Below are 22,613 nucleotides of genomic sequence, written 5' to 3'. Positions count from 1 at the left end.
TTTGATTTGCTTGATTGCTTTCAGATCATTCTGAGACTATGTATGAGATCCGAACTCTGTTTCAAAACACAGCGAGCCTTCCTCGGAGGTCTGTATAATACTGTTAGAATTATTTATTATTAATAAATTTTTAAAGAAATGAATACTTTTATTCAGCAAGGGGTGGATTAAATTGATCAAAAGTGACAGGACAATTGTAATGTTACAAAGATTTCTATTTCAAATAAATGCTGTTCTGTTGAACTTTATGAGAGAATCCTGAAAATAAAATGTATCACGGTTTCCACAAAAATATTAGATAGTAAAAACTGCTTTCAGAAGTGATAATAAGAAATGTTTCTTGAGCAGCAAATCAGCATATTAGAATGATTTCTGAAGAGACACTGAAGACTAGAGTAATGATGCTGAAAATTCAGCTTTGCATCACAGAAATTATATTTTAATATACATACAAAAAGAAAACTACTGAATAAAAATACAGAAAAATGACTATGAACTTCAGAATGTCTTAGTATTTGATTTTTCTCAATTTTATGTTAATGACAGCAGCAGTATTGACACGCACAAAACCAGATGATCATGATCTCCAGCATGATTTGAGATGTTCAAAAGAGCATCTTGAGCTTCAATGGAAGCAATAATTTTTTCATATTTTTATTAATTAATAAAATTTTAAATCCTAAAATCTTATTTTTCTATATTTTAAAATGTAATTTATTTCTGTGATGCAAAGCTGAATTTTCAGCAGCATTACTCCAGTCTTCAGTGTCACATGATCCTTCAGAAATCATTCTAATATGCTGATGTGTTTAAATTAAATTGAATTAAAATTTATAGATTTTTGATAGGCGTTTCAGACATTTGCATGTACTCTTAACTCTAAATCTAAAGGTTTGGACAGGACATGCAGAAATATTGATGGAAACTTCAAAGATTAGTCCACTACTAAATGTAGCTTGCCACTCGTCCATTGTTTGTTCTTAACTAGCAACACTTTTTCAGGTCACCGTAAAATGGGAAGAGATGACTCTGCAATCCAAACCGTGCCGATTCAGGCTCCATTACAGAGGTCGGGTTAAATTAGGCCAGATTTGGGCGGTTTTTCTATCCCTTATAACTTGAAACCCACTTGGCACCGCAGCGCTGTCAGCTAGGTCACAGAACGATCACATTTGTCAGCACTGTCACACCATGTTAGTGCCCTAGATTTTGTGTGTTTCATGACAAAGCACATTACATAACCTTGATTTTAGCTCAGTTACATAATCACATGTTACAGTAATGTGCATCCAGCAAAAGAGGCCTGCATACGCAGTGCGATTCTTAAATGGCAGTAAGGCGACTTCCCTTTCCTGTGTACCACTAAATAATTCAGACGTCCAGTCAGAGCAGATTCAATGGGCCTGATTAAACTAAAAGCAGATCACTTCGTAATATTACTTAACTAGAACAACTTGTCTAGCTTTACACCTTGGACCGAATGGCGGCACGTCACTTACTGCAATATCATGAGCACACAGCACCTTGTGGAGTGAACAAGTTCAATAAAGTGTTAAATTAAACAGTTTAAAGGTTAAGACTTGGGTTTGGTTCAATCCGTTGGTTTACATACGTATAAGGTTAGCTCAACTGATCAATGATTTCATGGCAAGCGTGTCCAGAAGCGGAAAACAAGAAACCATCACTGCAAGCGGACACCCCGACACCTTCAGTGGACACTCGCTTCATCAAATATTTACTTTTAGTGACTGGCAAAACTGCTCAAGCCCAGAATGGATGAAAACGAATAGCATTAAAAAAACAGAGATTTCTGAGCCAGGTTTAAATCTACTGAATATAAATATAAAGCAGCATTGCTAATCACAAATACTCAAGGTTAGGATTTGAACAAACCCCAAAGGGATGCACCGATGTATCGGCAAATAATATCGGCCGATAAAAGCAATTATTTGGATTATATATTAAAAACAGCTGATGATGTTTGTTTCTATCTGAAAAAAAACAGCATTGAATATAATAGTCTTGCTGTTAATTTTAACCTCTAATATTATATACCAAAAGAGAGGGTTCCCTGTATATTTTACAGCATTAGCAGGAGTGATTTTTTTTCTTAAGAAAACAAAACTATCGGTTTCGGCAGATATCATTCTGGATAATCGGCTATTGATATCGACTGAAAAATTTTGTATCCGTGCATTATAATAAATTTGAATATTCACCCCTGAGTCCTGACTTTTGTTTATTTTACTTTTAAAACATTTTATGTAAAAAGTATTTGCACATGTATATTCTATTTAACAAATGACACATTTATTTTGTAGTTTTGCCCAAAAAAAAAAAAAAAATGGTGTACTGAAATTCAATATTCTTTCTAAGTATGCTGTCATTTGATGCAAGTCTCTCATTGGAAGTCGGTTAACTGTGCTGTTTCTAACTGGATTTGAGGAACAGTACAGAGAAATAGATCTATCGAGACAGAACTAACCGATAAAGCTCAGATCACAGAGAAAGATAAACCTCTGGCTTCAGCACAATCCTCCAAATCTTTCTTATATTACATGTGGCCCGAAAAAGGAGACGGGAAAGGTTTCATTTCGATTGAATTGACTACTGCATGTTTTTCAAATAAAATCCGGCTGTTGGCTACCACAGCATTTTACTTTATTTGAATTTTATCTGTGGGTTACAAAAAATAAAGCCTTACAGAAAGCGAATCATGTTGTGCACTCAAGCACGTGTCAAATGCAGGAATGTGTGACTAAGACTGGATAAGGTTTACGGCACTATGGCTTTTTATTACTGCATATTTTAAAGGAAAAATATATACTTTGTTGTTGTGATTGTAAGAGGGGCAACAAGCCAGTCTCATTTTTAGAATCCAAAAAGGCTTTTAGAGGGAAACTGAGCAGGAAATGCAGATAAGATAGTGATGTTTGAGAAGACAGATAAAACCAACCACACAAGACATTTGTCACTGGAAACACATTTCAGTTCATCAATACTCCATAAAACTGTGTGGGATCAATGCGAAAGTCAAAATTTTTCCACTCAGTTTTGAGGGCTGGAATTCAGGTGTTTAGTTTTTGTTTCGAATGAAATTTTACAGAGCAACAGAACAGTCTCATCTGACAAATTGAGCTAGAACTTTCACAGCTACTGATAAACGAAGAATAGAAATTAGAATAGTCTACCTGGAAATGATTGTCATTATTAGACATTCTCCTATATTTGTCTTCTTTTGTGTGAGCACTGTGTTGGACTATTATGCTGTTTTTGTCTTTTTGAAGCATGCACACTATGAACTGTCACTGTATGGACAAGAGCAGCATGATCATTTTTCAAAACATCTCCTTTTGCGTTCAACTGAAGAACAAAAATGGTTTTATTCATTTGGTTCATACAAAATAAAAGTAGCTCATTTTCCGCCAAGACATTATCTATTAAGTTCATTTCCTTTAATCCAATGCAGAATTCAAAATAGTTTGTAAACCACCTGTAAAATCAGTATGGAAAATTTCTTCATATTAACACAATAACAGTTTAGAACCTTCTTTGCAAAATAAGCTTTTAGAATTTGAATTTCTTGTTTTGGTGCCAATTTAGAATTTCCGTAAATTAGACTATTTGAACTAGATGTTTTGCTTTTGATTGTTTTCTTCAATTAAATTTTAGTTAAATGCCTGTAGTCTTACAAAAATAATCAATTTGTTAACACGTTCCAAAGAATAATAATGACATGTAATGTGTAACAGACAAAACCAACGTCTTGTCTTTTCAAGCAGTGTTCCTTTAGACCTCAGGATATTGTACAAGCTGAAAGAGACATGATCCACGACAAAAAAAGAAAAGACAAAACATGATGATTCCAAAACTTTATCAAGCTTCTTATCATCAGATGGGACCAATCATGAGTGGCATCTGGTTAGGTTTGTTCATCTTAAGCGTCTGTACTCTTTTCCTAGTCCACTATCAAAAAGCTCCAGATAACAGCCATTCACAAAAGCCCTATCAGACGGAGGGGTAAACACGACGAGGAGGAGCAAAAGCTGCGTGTGAGTGTGAGCATGGAGGAAGGGACCTAGAATGACAGACAAGGAGTAGGGAGGGGTGAGGAGCCAAGAGAGAGACAGCAGCTTTTCTGTGAACCTCCTGGAGGTAGGAGATCACATCAGGAGACAGGATGCCAGGAACAGGGTCGTTTTGACACACATTCCCTGGAAACGCAGGAGGAATAAGTGCTGCCATGATAATCATTCCCAAATGGGATTAATAAAGCACTTTATATTTCCATCAGAAGCTTTACAGACTCACTCCTCAGCCTAATTCCACAACTTCATGCTTTCTTCAACGGTCTTAAGTGGAGTTCTCTGGAGCGAGAGGCATCCATGCACATTCACTGAGCAGCATGTCCCATGAGAAGTACCATGAGGAGATGGACAGTGAGTAACAGTGTGTCTGCATGCTGGTCGGTGTGTGTCGTCTATCTTCTCGCCGTCTCTGTGATCTTCGCGTCCTGCCGCAGCGCATGTCCCGTGCAGCGGGCGCTCAGGGTCGCCAACTCCTCATCCGTCTCCGCCTCCACCTCCGGCCGGCATGTGCGCAGCTACGTGCACCTCCAGGGAGACGTGCGCCAGAGGAAACTCTTCTCCTTCCAGAAGTTCTTCCTTAGGATCGGGAAAGACGGCAGAGTCAACGGCACCAAGAGCAAAGACGATCCCAACAGTGAGTCACTTCATAATAGCCTATGCACTCCGTTTATTCCGAAAAAATTCAGTAAATATACGATTTCGAGTGTTTGGAAACTTTATACATCACCTTAGCTGTTAAGAAAATGCATTGATCAGGTTTAAAGGCACACTTAAAATTACAATTACTACAATTACTAATCATGCAATAATGTTGGTAATGGAAGTTATGAACTGAATAGTGTTATTTAGATTTAAATTACGTCAGAAAAATCTGATGTTAATAATAATAAGAAGAAGGGAGAGGATGGAGAATTATAGGCTATTTAATTAGTTTTAAACTCTATTAATTGCCTATCATATGCTTAACAGATCAGTAGTTGATGTATTGATGCACTGTTAATGTATCTGAAAATATCTAATGTTTAATGAAGCTTCTAATGGTTTGAAAGCACTTTAATGCTCTCTTCATGGAGATCTATATATATATATATATATATATATATATATATATATATATATATACATATACATTATGCAAAGTCTATATATATTTTCTGTTTGGCCAGTTACTATCTGTTATACATGTACTGTAGAAAAATCAGTTTACATTTAGGCACATTTAGTATTTTTTAATCTGTTGCGTAGTGTGCACAAGCAGTAGAAAACCGGTATCCAGTTTACATTGATCTCACCATCATCGAATCTGTCTGTTTTGCCATTGAGACATTTTAATAATAATCTAGTCAAGACGCTGAGAAACCTTTTGAATGCACAAGCAGTACCTGACAACAACAATTTATCACACATATTGATTTTGTTAATAGAAGTTCCTTACTTTGACAATATTTTTGAAAGCATCCTTACTTTACACATATTTGCACAAGCATATTTACACAAGTGCCTGCTTTGAAGGCAGTTTTCTTAAAATGTCTTGAAGGCGTTGCTACAGTTCTTCTGGATTTAGTTTGTCTCAGTTTCATCTGTTTCTTCATGTAATCACAGACAGATTCGATGATGGTGAGATCAGATCTCCATGTGGAGCACCGGTTGTTGTCAGACTGCTTGTGCATTCTAAAATCTAACTAGATTATTTTTTTTTTAATTAATGGTAAGATGAATGTTTGGAAATGTAAACTGATATTTTCTACTGACACACTACAGCAAAAGATAGAAATAACTGGCTTAAAACCCCATATATATATATATATATGTATATATATTAGTTTATTGTATTTATTGAGGTTAAAATAGAGTTTCTGGATTATGTCATTATAGGCAAAACTATTGAACATTGTGACATGAAATTAATTATTTAAAATGTAATTAATTATGAAATTAATTGAAAAAATAAATTAAATTAAAATTAAATTATTACATTTATTGGTCAAATTAGTTAAATTAATACATTTATTAATGAATTAAAATAAAAATCCAGGAATCCATTTAGGAATATTATTACTTTTATAAGTAAACTTTAATTTTATAATTAAATTAATAACTTTTGTAAAACATTTTTTAACAATAAAATTGTTAATAATTGATGATTTTTAGATTTTCTCATGTGCATTCCCATGCATATAAATCAAATCAAAAAGCCTATTCGACTTCCTATTCTATTCTACAGACATTTCTATAACCTGCAATAACTTTTTGCAAATGACAAATTATTGCAAATTATATCTAGGCAAAACACCTGATGCAAAACTAAATTCAGCGTGTAGGCTGTTCTGTCTTAATGAACCACACAGGAATAATATTAATATTTAAACCCCATGAATTTAATTAGCTACTCTAATAAAACAAACAAAATTAATGGGCCATAAAGGAAGGTGCTGTTGGCTGTGATATCCTTTTAAATGCATAATTATGTCCTGACACCCAAAAACCTGAGAGGAATTAACCTGCATATTGCCGTAAATGTTTTCCCTGACACAGCAAAGGAGGAAACACATCCTTTATAATGTAATTAAAGGTTACGCTTGTGTTTGCAATGGCTGTATAAACCTTACAGAGTCATGGATCTTTTATTAGATTGTTTCTGGTTTCTTATCAAGTATTATGAGCCCATCAGGGAGAGGCACAATGTGTTTTCGGTGTTTTACATGGAACAAGTTAATTAGCCATTACTCATATGGAGCCCATGTGCAGATAAGGGTCTTCCTGTTTCCTCTGTGTGTGTGAGTGTGTGTTTGTGTTTGTGTTTGTCTGGTGCTATTAGTGATTTGTAGTTAAGGGTCTTCCTGTTTCCTCTGTGTGTGTGGGTGCGGGGCATCTTGATTTAGGCATATGTGGTTGTTTGTGTCTGGTGCTTTATAAATCAAACTTTATTTTAATGTCTCAGTTTTTTTCTGCTAGACAGCAGTGAGATGTCTGCTGATTCTCAGATTGATCCCTTGACAAAAAGAGCCCGGGATATCTCCTATTGGGTTTCAAAAGAGATCCCAACAAGGTCTCAAACAGGGCTTAGATATGCCGAGATATCTCAAAGATGTCACTGGGACGGCACCTTGTCAAAAGGTACACCTTTGTACCAAACGGGTACATATCAGTACCTAAAATGTGCATATTAGTACCTACACTCTCAGAAAAAAGGTACAAAAGCTGTCACTGGGGCGGTACCTTTTCAAAAGGTACACTTTTGTACCTTTTAATTACTAATATGTACACTTCAGGTACTAATTCTTATCTTTAAGGTACCAATATGGACTCTTTAGGGACAAAGGTGTGCCTTTTAAAAAGGTACCGTGACAGCTTTTGTACCTTTTTTCTGAGAGTGTAAAGTGTGCAAATTAATATCTAAATGTGCTTATTGTACATCTTAGTACCTACAATGTGCATATTAGTACCTCAAGTGTGCATATAATGTGTGTATATTTACAAAAGTGTACTTTTTGGAAAGGTACCATCCCAGTGACAACTTCTGTACTTTTTTTCTGAGAGTGACAGTGTATAGGAGAACTATTCACTCATTTGTTTTGCAACAGATCATTACACTTTGACACTGTCAGATTTTTGTTCACTTTATCACCTTCAGCGAATGAATAAGTAAAATAAATAAAGAATTTTCAAACCAATTCATTATGATAATTGTACTTTTTTTATTTATCTGAACGGAAATCATAAAAGATGAAAAAAGGGTGTGGTCTGAAAAAGGAGACTGCTGGCCTAATTATTCTTGCGCAAAATCCCTCATTGAATCTCAAAAATAAAATGTATAGGCCCTAGCCCTAGACAAAAGAAGCCAAATATATATATATTTTTTTTTTTAAACTTTGTTTGATTGATTAATTGTATTATTTCCTCGTTATGAAACTGTGATTTGAAGTATTTTTGCACGTGTATTGTTTTTTTACGAATGCCCAGAAATAATTATTTTGTTAATTGTATGCATGAACGAAGTGAAATAATAACTCTTGATTTTGAAACTTTTTTGGAGTGTCCTTTATTTGGTTTAAGCGCTGAGTGGTGTCATTATATTTTTTTTGACAGTTATTTAAACTGTGTGGCCATGCTACAGAGTAGTGCCCGAACAGGGACACGAACTTTGAACTTGACATTTAAGTGTGTGACTTGGAATTTGAACTGTCTTGATTTCGGTTGATGAATTATTTGATGAACACTGGAACTGAATTAACAGGTTAAAAAGGAACCTGCCTGAAAAAATAAAACAATAAGGTGGGGCTTTTGCAAAAGGGTTTATGAACATTATATCCAAAATTTTGTCATAAAAAAAACATAAAAAAAAAAAAAACGATGTTGAGATGTTGTCCTCAGGTATTATTGAACCATCACATTATTGTTGATCTTCTTCCGTGGTGTTGGTCCCTAAAAAAGATGGCGGACATAGATTTTGTGTGGACTACAGAAAGCTTAACTCATTCACTGAAAATGATGCTTACCCTCTTCCTTCAATTGCAGAGATTCTAGAGTCCCTCGCTGGTTCAGTCATTTTTACAGCAATTGACTTAAACAGTGGGTATTGGCAAATGGAAATGGCCCCAGGGAGCAAGTTTAAGACTGCCTTCATAACCTCATCTGGCCTCTATCACTTTAATGTAACGCCCTTTGGGCTAAAAATGCTCCAGCTATTTTCCAGAGGCTAATGGAGTTGGTCTTGGGAAATTTACGGGGTCACTGTTCTGTTGTCTTGTCTACTTGGATGATATTATCATCTACTCCTCTTCTGTGTCCCAACATTTCTTAGAAATCCAAAAGGTGTTTAACAAACTACATCAAGCAGGTCTCACAATTAACATGTAGAAAAGCAAATTCTGCTTGTAGGAAATCAGGTTTCTGAGACTCATTGTGAGTACCAAAGGTATCACAGCAGATCCTGGAAAAGTTCAGAGCATTCAGTCTTATCCAGTCCCCAAAAGCCTCAAAGAGGTACAAAGATTTCTTGGTTTGTCTGGATGGTACCATTGTTTTGTTCCAAGGTTCTCCAAGATCACAGAACCCTTGAATGACTTGAAGAAGAAGAAGGGGCATCCTTTCATTTGGTCTTTTGAATGTCAACAGGCTTTTGATCAGCTTAAAGCATGTTTGACTTCACACCCAGTCCTTGGCCATCCCAAACAAAACCTTCCATTCACTGTCTATACCGATGCGAGCGAGACCGGTCTTGGAGCAATTCTTGCACAGAAAACAGGGGCTGACACTGAACAAGTGATAGCATATGCTAGCAGAACCTTAATTAAATCAGAAACAAACTACTTTGCCACAGAAAAAGAGTGCCTCGCTGTTGAGTGGGCCCTAGAAAAGTGGCAACATTATTTGGAACAAAAATGATTCACTGTAATCACAGATCATTCTGCCTTGCAGTGGGTCCTGACTTCCCAGAAAACCACAAATCGTCTGTTAAGATGGGCCCTGAGGTTACAGAAATTTGATTTCATAGTGGAGTACCATAAGGGTAATCTCAATGTTATTCCTGACGCTCTCTCCCGGATTCCTACCACCACTGGATGTGTCCTGTTCTCTTCAAAGAAAGAGAAGGATGACCTGCCTTTCACTGCCGACCTCATTTGGGAAGAACAACACAAGGATCCTGAGATTGAGAAATTGTTTAAGGCAGTAGCAGGGTGAGACAAAGAAGCTGAGGAGAAATATACAGTCTTGGAGGATAAGTTGTACGGAAAGACACAGGTTTTTTTTCACTACTGCATATACATTTCCATCCTCACTTACCTTCCAGGTGTTCAAAGCTTACCACAAGAATCCTCTCAGTGGTCATCTAGGAATTTTTAAGACATACAAAAGACTTCATACTGTTGCGTTATGGCCGGGGGTGTGCTCATCAAAAGTTGTGAAAAATGCCAGGTCCTGAAATACGACAACAAAAAACCTGCAGGAAAAATGCAACAAAACATAGTTAACAGCCCTAATGAGTTGTTAGGAGTTGAGATTATGGGTCCTTTTCCTCGCAGCTCTCAACAGAATGAGTATGTGTTAATGACTGTGGACTATCATACCTGATGGGTCGAGATCTTCACCATGCATGCTGCAACATCTCCAACCATTGCACATATCCACAGAGTGGAAATGCTGAAACGATGGGGAGTCCCAACCTGCATCCTCTCAGAGCATGGTTCCCAGTTTGTTTCTGCTGTTTTTCAAGAACTCTGTGGACAGTCACTCCAAAACTCACCACCGCGTATCATCCCCAGACCAATATGAACGAACGGGTAAATCAAACTTTGAAATGCATGATGGCATCTTATGTCAAAGAAAATCACAAAAAATGGGACGTCTATCTTCCAGAATTTAGATTTACATTGAACTCTGCTTTACAAGAAATCATCGGCGTGACACCTGCAGAATTACACACTGGAAGGACAATTCAGAGTCCTGTGGATAGAATACTTCAGGCAGATATTGCAGTTTGTTCAGACACCCTCCCTATGAGGCTGTCCTCTGACTGAAACAATTTCAGAAGAAATGTTGAAATCAGTTCTAAGAGAGCACGCCTCAGTCAGCTAAGAAACTATGATAAAAATCGAAGGGAAGTGTCTTACAAATGTAAAGATTAAGTCTGGGTAAGAAACTTTCCACAAGTGCACTACTGTACATCATTTTATCATTAAACTGGCTAAGAAGTGGAAAGAACCTTACTGGATTGTATGTAAACTAGGACCTGTGAACTATCAGGTGGTCTTCGAAAGCACTGGTGAAGATGTCAGGAATGCTTGTGTGTGTGTAATCTCAAACCTTGCTACACTACAGCTAAAAAAAAAATATTTCTGGAATCCATAGACGAGGAATATTTTCTGGGTTTTGATGCCAACCATGGATTGACTTCCCAAGGAGAAAGTGAAAGTTGCAGTGGATTAAGATTTATCCCATCCTAAGTGCACAAACACAGCAGTGAACACACATACACCATGAACACACACCCGGAGCAGTGGGCAGCAGTTTTTTTTTGCTGCAGCACCCGGGGAACAGTTGGGGGTTCGGTGCCTTGCTCAAGGGCACCTCAGTCGTGGTATTAAAGGTGGGAGAGAGCTTTGTACATTCACTCCCCCCACCTACAATCCCTGCAGGTACGAGACTCGAACCCACAACCTTTTGGGTTACGAGTCCGACTCTCTAACCATTAGGTCACGACTTCCCCAAGGTCGTGGAAGAGGAAAGAGAGAGTGTAATGGATCATTACACTCTGAAGCTGTCAGATTTTTGTTCACTTTATCACCTTCAACAAACAAATATAATAAATAAATAAATAAATAGTAAAATAAATAACGATTTTTTAAATCAATGAATGATGATAATTATACTTATTTATCTGAATGGAAATCATAAAAGATGATGAAAAAATGTTGTGGTCTGAAAAAGGAGACAAAAAAAAAACAGGTAGAGAAGAAGAAGGTAGTCGAGTTGTGGAAGTGAGAGACAGGTAGAAATGGCGGAACTGAGTTGCTGTGCATGGAATAATTGAAATCATCTTTGGACTATAACCATTATCGCTTGAGTTTCAATCCTTGGGGAGTACACCAGGAAATTTGTGTTGGTATCTTTGGATGTATCAGACTCTGCACAAGGAAGAGTTGAGGCAATCAAAGTGGAATACCGGAGTTCATCGGCACGCCAAACGGGTTTGGGGATTTTGGGGATTTTATTTCTTTTATTTCTATTTCTTCTAATGAAAACTTTAAATTGTGTGGCCACGCTACAGTGTCTATTTATATTTCTTCTTTTTATCATAAAACATAATGGAAAGTCTTTTGAGCTATAAAAGAGCATCCTCCGAGCAATAACAGTTTGATCTGACCTCCTTAGCTTCTATTTTGAACACTGTTTTTGTAAAAAAATATTTTAAAATCTTTTTTTTCTAAATATTTAAGAAAGTGCACACTCTAGTTGTAATGTGTTTTAGTTCATTTGAGATCAGCATGGAAATGTACCAGGCAGTTTGTGTAGCATCAGACATCACTGTGGAACATGTAATCAAGCCCTCAGAGGTGATCAGGCGTTGAGAGGAAATGTCTGTCAGATCCGTGCATGTGTGTGTGTGTGTGTGAGTTTCCTTCTCATCTGTGATAAAACAACAGACAAACAGCACTCAGCCAGATTTGGCAAATCTACACCCAGCTAACGTCAAACATCATTAGCAATCATCATTAGGTGATCAGACCGTTTCCGCCTGCTGGAAGAACACACTCACACTGACGGAAGAATACGAGCAGTATCATTGACTTAGCAAACCTAGCAAAACCCTAGCAACCACTCAGAATATCCTAACAGCCAATATCAATGCACTGTCAACCACGTGGAATACCTTAGCAGTCAGTGGGTCAGTGTGTTTTGCATTGGTAAGCTAAGTTTGTAATAGCAAATATGCCTTAGAAACAGTGTTTAAGTGTTAAAGCTCTGTGCCATTTTAACTCTGTCTTTTTTTACATTTCACAACTCATTTATTCACAAGCGAGTAGCCAATTTAAGCGGTGCACAGCACAGCTGGTTACTCTTATGTCTATAGGACTGAGCTTACAGTGTGTGTGTGTGTGTGTGTGTGTGTGTGTGTGTGTGGAACAGCAGCAGTAAAGCATAATGTTCTCACTTAACTGTTCTCAACTTTAACCAACCCTAAAGATCCTCCTGAGAGACTCAAACACCTCATTTGGTTAAAGTTATTGATGGTGAGAACGAGCAAAACAAATGTGTCAGTGATCATGTAATCCCAGAGTTACTGCTCCACCATATCCACGTTATCTCAGATGTTTATCCTGAAAGAAGTAAAAATAGGTAGAGAATGAATTTGAAGAGAAATGTATGACTTTTGATTGCATGTTGATTACCTTGAGCAAAGTCATTGTTGATTTCTCTTCTGAAACACTGGATTTCTAGAGGTTTGGGGCTGGTAAGATTTTTAATGGTTTTGAAAGTCACCAAGACTGCATAAATTTGACTAAAGAAAATACAGAAATATAAATATTTTGCAACATTATACATTTCTTTACTGTCACTTTTATTCTAATTATCCTTGCTGAAAAAAAAATACTGACTCCAAGCTCAATTTAATTTTGAGAATTCAGTCAATTAGAAACAATTGAGATATTAACGAAACTTAACTGATGAATATATAAAATTCTGTATAAAATGCAATACCTTTAACCATTTTCTTCAACCAATACCTGCATTTTTAACCAATATGCAGTTTGAGATTTTTTCAATGGTCAATAGAGGCTTGGATTTTTCTTTTTCCAATGTAAAAATACATTTAAACATATTTGTGTGTAGTGCATCACATCCTGTGCGTGATTTCCAACATTACTCTACATCCGAGTCAGAAACAGAGCAGCTACTGTTAGTCTGCAGGCAGTGTTTCATGAATGGCGTGATGTGAATATCGCCAGCAACACATCAAAGGTGAGCATCTTTCATGTTCAGCAATAGGCTCCGACAAAAGAATAATCTTCAGCGGGTGAAATTACACTAGTCTTTATAGCAGAGATCTAGTGTTGGCGGTAATTAATACTGCAGTAGTGATGCTGTCCTGAGGCAAGACATGATGGGAAACACTGGCCTTTATGCTGCTGAATGATGTCACACATTTGAAAAGACACCGCTGGCTGGGAAAAACACAAACAATGGGTCTGTGGGGGGCGTGACATCACTCGGATGACCACGATGCACAACTTCAACAGCTCATGTCACCAATACATGAATGAATTTGTTTCATTAGATGCAGATCATTATGTTAATATAATGCTGAAAGAAATCATCTAATATCTTGATAAAAAGAAAAAAACATTCTAACATTAAGGTACAAAAAGATTAATTAATTTTTCAAGAAATTATGCTTTATTAAGCAAATGTGCATTAAACTGATCAAAACTGACAAATAAATTTATAATGTTAATGTTCTATTTCAACTATTTTCATTTTTAAATTTTTTCAACATTCTGTTATTCAAAGAATCAAAAATATTAAGCAAACTGTTTTCAAAACTGATCATAATAAGAAAAGATTCTTGAGAACCAAATAAGTATATTAGAATGATTTCTGAAGGATCATGTGACACTGAAGACTGGAGTAATGATGCTGAAAATTCAGCTTTACATCACAGGAATAAACGACATTTAAAAATATATTCAAATAAAAAACAGTTATTTGAAATTGTGAAAATATTTCACAATATTGCCGATTTTACTGTATTTTTATCAAATACATGGAACCTTGGTGAGCATAAGAGATTTCTTTCATTAAAAATAACTTTAAAAACTGACCCCAAACTTTTAAAAGGTAGAGTGCATTGAAATAAAATGTTATTCAATATAATTCTGAATACATTAAGTTATGAAAAGCAATTGTTAAGGGTCACATCAGGTAGAAACATATCCTAAAGTCAACACAAAATCAAAATTGAGTTTTGTTTTTAGTGTTTAATCAGTGCAGAATATTCCAATGAAAACTTGGTTTACCTTTTTAATTTTTTATCGAAATATATAACTATGCTTCTGAAATGACTTTATATTTCAGCTTATAACACCAATAACTCTTATTTTTTAAAATTCAATCAGTTTTATTTATTTTTATTGCCATTTATTCACTTATTTTCATCCTGTCCACATTACTTAAGTAAAATAAGTAAAATGTTTTTTTTTTTTTTTTTACACGGCTGTAACATCAACTGTAATTTTATTAGATTTAAACTGGCTGAATATGAACATCTCTCAGTGGATCTTAGCATTATTTGTTCTATGCTAAAACTGTCAGACGTTGAACTACAACTTTGCTGGTGTTCTACACTGAGTATGGCAGATTGAATTGTATTGTAAAAGTCCTGATGGTTATAGCGCAGTGGGGGTGTTTAACGCAGCGTCTGGTCTGTCCTTGTGAGAGACTCCAACAGATTTATGTGCTTTTATGGGGATTCCAATGTAAAGCTGTCCCACGTGTATCTTGATGCTGTTTGATAAAGCAGGAGTCTGCTGTCTGTCTGACTGGAATGGTGTTTAATGCTAATACTGGTTCATGCTAACTAAACCACATGCTGAAAAAGACAATTAGTAAAACAAACAGACAGTGATGTTTACTGAATATCTGTGCACTGGATTAAAGTATGTGTCAGGGTTGTCTACTGTGAGAAGCGAGGAAATGAGGGATTTTCACACAGAACAGTCTTTAATTATCCACAGGAGGAAACATAGGGGAGCTAGGAGACACACGTAGTACATTGACCTTTAGAACCGGAAAAAAAAAGACTCAACAGACTGGAACTAAATACATGGGATAATAAGATAATAGAGAGGAACTCAGGTGAACAGAATGACTGATTAGACAGAACGAGAACAGGAACATGACCATATAATGACAAACAGGAACAGAAACCGGGGCAAAACACGACACAGACAGTCCATGGGCGTGACAGTACGTCACTTGGGTAAAAATTTGACCGGTCAGAACTAACATGGTACTAGCATAGTATTTTTTTAAATGCATTGGAGTACCATAGAATGACCATATTTTTGTTTTTATTTTTCAACAATGCATTGGTGTAATGACCATATTTTTGTTTTTATTTTTAATTATATATTTTTTTTGATTGTATTTATTTTTTTTTTGGGAATGCCATGTTTTTTGGGTTTGAATTGTTTTTTTTTTTTAATTTTTCATTTTTTTTATAATTTTTTTAGTATTAATATGTTTTTTTTTTTGCGTGTAAAGTGGAGTTGTAATGTTTTTTTTTTAACCATGTTTTTAATATGTACATGTTTTTTTGTACAGTGTACCGTTGGTAATACCTAATTTTTTGTTTTTTTTCAATATTATATACGTTATACAATGTAAAATGCTAATACCATGTTTTTTTTATATACAATGGTAATACCATGTTTTTTTAAAATATACATGTTTTTCTCAACATATACTAAATTATGTTTAGCATGAGGTAATACCATGTTTTGTGTTGTTTTCCAAACATATACTAAGGTAAATCACATTTTTAACATGTACAGTGGTAATACCATGTTTTTTGGACACTTTAAGTACTTATTTTGCTTATTTGTGTATAGTCTGATTTCTTCATATGCAAGAAAAGACTAAATAGAAGCTATGACAGAATGGTTTATTTGTTGTGTCTGAACCATAGTCCACTATCATGTCTTCAAACATCCTCTTTGTAGTTGTCTCAGGAAGCTGTCAGGACGCTTCAGGCATGAGCCGGATGTACAGGAGACCACCAGTACAGTGAAGATCACTGCCATGTGTGCCACAGATGGCTTCACAACTCCACCAACACAATAAAGTGAACGCAAACGCTTCGATATCAGTGACAGCTAGGCATGATGCAATGCTTTGCGCAATACTGTTTTCCTCGGTCTCAAAAACTACAACTGTTTATTTTGCTTTTTTAGGCACCAGACATAATGCCAGCACAAAAAAAAATAAAGTTGATTTTGGCAGAGTGCTGTGGAAAATGCACGTCTGCGCAAACTACTGCAAGCCAGCGATGCAGCGTTTAGTAACGTGCAGCAGAGCATGACGTGCTCAGGAAAACAAGGCAGCATGCAAAGAAAAACCAGCCAATAGGCCCAGTTTAAACTTGACCTCCTGGTGCGCTGCTCGACATCTGCTGAGGTTTTTCTCCATTCCAGTCGCTCTCACAGGTGTTTGGCTTGTATGCATTAAATGGAGGTGGGATTGCAAACACATTTACTGTAATAGCTTGGCTTGTTCTCCAAGCTCTCTTTTGTGGTTAGTTCAGTGTGGCCTCACTGGCATGGAACTTCAACGTGAGGCTCACTGTAGAAATTTGCGCTATTTTTGTCATTTAAGAATAATAATAACGTCATCAAAACTATGAAAGAACACAAATGGATGTAAGGGAATTATGTTGTAACCAAAACGTTTACTGTTATGCAATTACTGTTATATTTAAGCTTCATCTTTGTCTAGATTCCAGCTCTGCAACTCTGAACATACATCAGCCAATTTTATGAGGTGCATCTTGGGATGCTTTTTAACCACCACTGAGGGAGGAAGATGTGCTGTTAAAAATATTTTTTAAAGTTTTTTAAAATATTTTTAAAGCAAATCAAAGGTTATTGGAGTATGTTTTGTAAGAAAACACAATTTCAGTCTTTCTACCTCAAAATTTCCCATTTAATTCAATGTGTTACTTGCCAATTCATTGTAATTATTTGTCAAATTTGCTAACAGTTTCTATGTGAGAATTGTTTATACACAATTTTTCAGTGTGTATAATGCAGTGTTTAGATACTATTCAGATATTATTTTAACTTTCAATAAAAATGTAATTTATAGATAGATAGATAGATAGATAGATAGATAGATAGATAGATAGATAGATAGATAGATAGATACAGATATATAGATATGTAAATAAAAATTTATATACTATTTAAATTTTAGTTTTAGTGATTTAGTTTTGTTGTTTTTATTAGCTTTTTAATTATATATATACATTTTTAGTTTTAGTTATTTTAGTTCATCAAGTTAAACTAGATTCAAGTAAATTCAAGTGAGTAATGTTTCTTAGGCAACTAGCTGAAATAAATTACGTATCAGTTAACGTTTATATTGTATTTCAAGTAGCAAAAATGTTTTTATTATAGTTAACTATTATAACACTGAAATGATGGATACTAGTTTTTTTTTTAAGAAATTTCACAATTTTTAGCATTTCCTCGCATCAACATTTAGATTAAAATGGTTTCAGTCAACTTTTGACCAGCAGTGTATCTTTACTGTGGATTTACTTGTGGGACTCTGGTTAATGTGTATGTGTGTGGTACAAACATATGGCAGATGGACATGCGTGTACATCAGCCTTGTATCTGTGCTCCACGTGAACATGTTGGTGGTTCGGATCTGAATGAATGGGTGTGTGTGGGAGCTTCATTGAGTTTTTTGCAGTGAGCTCCGGTCTGCTGTTGTCTCTCTCGTCTTTGATCACTGATCATTGAAGCTTCTCTAATCCGTCTCACTGTCATCCTGTCTGTGTTGTTCCTTCCTTTCATGCTTTCATCCCAGCGCTGAGAGGACACAGAGCACTCAGATAGTTTTACCGTCTCACTTGATACCTGCAACCCGAGACACCAATGGAGCCACTTCACACACGCACACACACACACACACACACACACACACACACACACACACACACACACACACACACACACACACACACACACACACACACACACACACACATGAGTTCACACACACACACAGACACACACACATTCGCTAACTCACATACACAGATAGATGTTGTTCACACACTAGAGTACAGATACATTTATGTTACTGAAAGAAGAGGTTGAATTGGGGCTGATAGAGTACAAATGGGTTTATATCTATGTTTATATGAGAAATTATATTTGAATTGGATTATAATATAATATATTATATATATATAATTTAATATCTATATATATATATATATATCTATACATTCAGATGTATTGGAGATAATTAGAGAAAATTTGGCCAATTTATTATCGTTATTATACTTATGGCAATATGACATTATATCATTTCATATAATATAATGAAAAATTATAATAAAATATAAATGTGTGTGTGTGTGTACGTGTCATGCAAATATATATATGTATATGCATGACAGTGTTTGAATGGAAAATACACTTTATGTGTGTGTGTGTGTGTGTGTGTGTGTGTGTGTGTGTGTGTGTGTGTGTGTGTGTGTGTGTGTGTGTGTGTGTGTGTGCGTGTGTGAAGTGGCTCCATTGGTGTCTCGGGTTGCAGGTATCAAGTGAGACGGTAAAAATCCAAAGTTTTTGGATTTGTAATTTTGAATTATTTTTTATTTTTATATTTTCCATATTGATTTTAATTTTAGTAAGTTTTAGTAATTTCATTGTGCTTTTGCTATTTTTATTATATATATTTTTTACTTTATAGTTTTTACATTTTTTTATTTTAGTTTGTTATTTTTGTATTTTTTAATAATTTTTTCAAGTAACTATTTATTTATATGTGTGTATGAATGAATTTTAAATATTGTAAGGTGTACAGATTAGTGTGCTGAATATAATATATTAAATACTATAAATTACTATATGTATCATTAATCATTAATTCAATAATATATATTTTTTTAAATTTCATATATAATTACAATATGTGTATATAAACCAAAATATATATTTAGAACAAAAAAATGACTTTCATCTTTTATTCAGTACAAACATATGAGACAAAGTTGATTTTTCACTGCTGCTAATTATCTGCTGATCCGTGAGTAGCTGTACAGAGGAAGCATCCATTGCATCTTCTTCTTCGCCGGGGGGCAGCAGAACTGTTTTGAGTGGTGACTTTAGCTGTCATGATAGAAGCATCTTTCGACACTTTCATGCTGATCAAAGGGCAGACGCAACAAAACCCCTACAACTCCAGCTGCAGGGTTCACACCCGCAACCGCTGAGGTTATCAGGCTCTGATAGCCAGGCGTCACATGCTCCCTTGAGAGAGAGAGAGAGAGTGTGTGTGTTCGCTATTTAGGAGATGAATTAAAATGTGCAGGTGAGCAAAGGTCACCCAAAACTTTAATTTCACCTCTGACCTCTGCACACAAACCCACACATGCACATGTTTGTTTTGTTCCATAGAAATGCTATTCATTGTTGAGTTTTTGTAGCACAACTGAAAAATGTTGATGACTTGCTGTAGAAAATGTGAGGGATTTTTGCGCATGCAAAAGTCACTGCCATGGTTTCAAGATGTTGCTCTGAGTATTTGTTGGTGGATGCTAGCCAAATCTGAATTAAAACCACATAAAAATAATTAAATAATTACAATTAAATTCAAATTAAACCATTATTAATTGTTCAAATTTATCCTAAATAGTAATATTAACAAAACAACTATTAGAACTATTATAAAAATCAATAAACTTTAACTGAAAAATAAAAAACTGAAAATATGTATTAAAAACATTTTAAGCAGGCTTCGCTCTGTTTCGAATAAAAGCCTCTATATTCTTTCATTAATAGTTCACATGTTGTGTATTTCAGGTATTTTGGAGATCACATCAGTGGATGTTGGGATCGTTGCCATCAGAGGAATCGGGAGTAACCTCTACCTGGCTATCAGTAAGAAGGGAGAACTGTATGGAGCGGTGAGTGTCCTGCACTAAACCTTAAACCATTCATAAAAATCATGATATGACTGAATTATTTTATCTGTAGGGGGCCACAAGGGGGTGCTGATATGATATGATGATATGATATGATATGATATGATAAGATATAATGAGATAATATAATTGTTTGATTGATTGATTGATTGATTGATTGATTGATTGATTGATTTATTGATTGATTGATTGATAAGGGGGTGCTGGTGAAAAAAATAATAGACAGACAAACAAACAAATAAATAAATAAAGGAAAAGTTCACCACTTTGACATTATTACAGTTTTGTTTTGCTATCAGTTTGTAGTTTTTACTTAATTTTAATTTTAAGTTCTTACATAATATAAAGACAATATTATTTCACACACACACACACACACACACACACACACCACACACACACACACACACACACACACACACATATATATATATATAATATATATATATATATATATATATATATATATATAGGTCTAGATGATCAGTCAGATGGATAGCCAGTATATTTAGATTAGAGTTGACAAACCACCTTAGACCAGCAGAAAACTGCTGCTATGCTTCAAAAACCATTTTGAGTGGGTATGCAGAAATGTGAAAACTCTTTGTTTCATGCATTTCAGAGAAACTATGGTGTAAACTGCCGTCTGAAGGAGCGCATCGAGGAGAACGGGTATAACACTTACGCATCCGCGGAGTGGAGGAACAAGAAACGCCAGATGTTTGTAGGTCTGAGTGCTCATGGAAAGCCTCTTCGCTTCGAGGGAGAAAAGCAGGCAGGAAGAACGCTGCTAAATTCTTATTAATAATGGTGTTGTTTTTTTTGTTAATGATGATGGGGCGGAGAGAGATCGGTGATAAAGACTTTGTCCGCACGTGACTCTCTGTGGACGCTTCAGTGTTTGCTCTTTGGTTCATGACACTAGATTAAACTTTATCCCCATGCCAGTTGATATTAAGTGGTAAACATTTGTGAATGCAGGCTTTCATTTCCATTATGCATCATTCCAGTAATCTAAAAATATGGATTATGTGTGCAAGAGTTTTCTCTTTAATAGGATCATGTGCTTAAGAGCGTCTGCTTTCATTTCTTTCTGATGGACTTAATGTATGAGCGCCTCTGAGGCTGCACGCGTCGCACGGAGAGAGAGATAGTGGGGATGTATATGAGACATTTATATCTTCTCAAAACTGTTTTGGACTGCTTTGAAACACTTAAATTATTTATTTGTATTGTATTTAAATAAAATACTCTAAAGAACATATTAAAAGCATATAAAATGGATAACCGATCGATTTTGTTATCCTCCTGCAGAGCAGCTTGTGATGTGTTTCATGTTCACGAGAAGCAGAAGGTGAATCTTACAAAATGTTCAGGTCAACATAAAATAAAAAACAAACAAACAAAATCTGCATAAAGTAAAAAAGGCTGTTTTATTTATTTATTCTTTGGATTGCAACATTACTTTCATGATAAATAAGCATGTCTCATTACCATAATGTATCTGAAATTCATACATTTATACTTTTTTGTAACTCCCTTATTGACTCTCATTAATAGAGGTATTGCAGAATTACTGTAATACAAGAGCTTTTTTTATTTGAAATAGTTTACATCATAGATTAAATGCAGAAATATTACAGTCTTACAAGGATATTGTTATCAATAACAAAAACTAAAACTATTTAAAACATTTTGTTAATTGAAATAAAGCTGAAGTATAATAAAATCTAAATATAAGATTAAAAACTTAAACTAGAATTAGAAATGTTGCATTGGTAACTAACTAAAATAAGTTTAAATTGAATCATTAAAATTACTTACTAAATATAAACTTAATATAAAATTACTAACTAAATATAACAAAAAAAAAATGAACCTGAAATAATTTTAAAAATGATAAAAAAAAAATATTCAAGAAACCTAAGTAGTGATTTAAAAACACACACACAATTACAAAATAAAAAATACAAATAGCACATAACAAAATTATTAACACTTTCAAATAAAATGAGTATAAAATATACAAATACAATTTTATTCTAAATATTATTGGAAAAACTATAATAAATAATATATTACAATAACACTGCAGTATATAAATACTTTACATTTAAATTTTATACAGCAGTGAGATTGATTGATTGATTGTGATTTTGATTTAAATAATATATTACAATAACACTGCAGTATATATTGATTGATTGATTGATTGATTTAGTTGTTAGTTAGCTAATTAGTTAGTTAGTTAGCGTTACTATAATAATTTATCTTTTAATGGTAAAAATCATTTTATTGGAACA

General features: G+C 34.8%; 1 protein-coding gene and 1 long non-coding RNA gene across 2 annotated transcripts; one reads left to right on the top strand and one right to left on the bottom strand.

Moving 5' to 3' along the window:
• The first annotated feature begins 4,048 nt into the window (after positions 1-4,048).
• On the top strand, positions 4,049-21,115 carry LOC122142323 (fibroblast growth factor 10-like). The gene is made up of 3 exons (XM_042752487.1): positions 4,049-4,722; positions 20,189-20,292; positions 20,933-21,115. The coding sequence occupies exons 1-3, from the start codon at positions 4,413-4,415 to the stop codon at positions 21,113-21,115; spliced, it is 597 nt and encodes a 198-aa protein (XP_042608421.1). The 5' UTR covers positions 4,049-4,412.
• Positions 19,337-21,067, bottom strand: LOC122142324. Its single transcript, XR_006158532.1, has 2 exons — positions 20,996-21,067; positions 19,337-19,636 (listed from the first exon to the last, which is right to left on the bottom strand). It is a non-coding gene; the product is annotated as an uncharacterized LOC122142324 (long non-coding RNA).
• Positions 21,116-22,613: the final 1,498 nt, after the last annotated feature.

This window comes from Cyprinus carpio, chromosome A5, assembly GCF_018340385.1.
Source record: "Cyprinus carpio isolate SPL01 chromosome A5, ASM1834038v1, whole genome shotgun sequence".
In the NCBI taxonomy this organism is placed as follows: Eukaryota; Metazoa; Chordata; class Actinopteri; order Cypriniformes; family Cyprinidae; genus Cyprinus; species Cyprinus carpio.
The sequence above is the reverse complement of the archived record's forward strand: the minus strand, read 5'-3'. Positions and strand labels throughout refer to the sequence as shown.

Excerpts from the sequence above, each read along its gene's own strand:
- LOC122142323 (XM_042752487.1), top strand. The coding sequence starts at position 4,413 with ATGAGAAGTACCATGAGGAGATGGACAGTGAGTAACAGTGTGTCTGCA. Across the intron at positions 4,723-20,188 it reads GAGCAAAGACGATCCCAACA|GTATTTTGGAGATCACATCA; the intron begins GTGAGTCACTTC and ends TGTGTATTTCAG. Across the intron at positions 20,293-20,932 it reads AGGGAGAACTGTATGGAGCG|AGAAACTATGGTGTAAACTG; the intron begins GTGAGTGTCCTG and ends CATGCATTTCAG.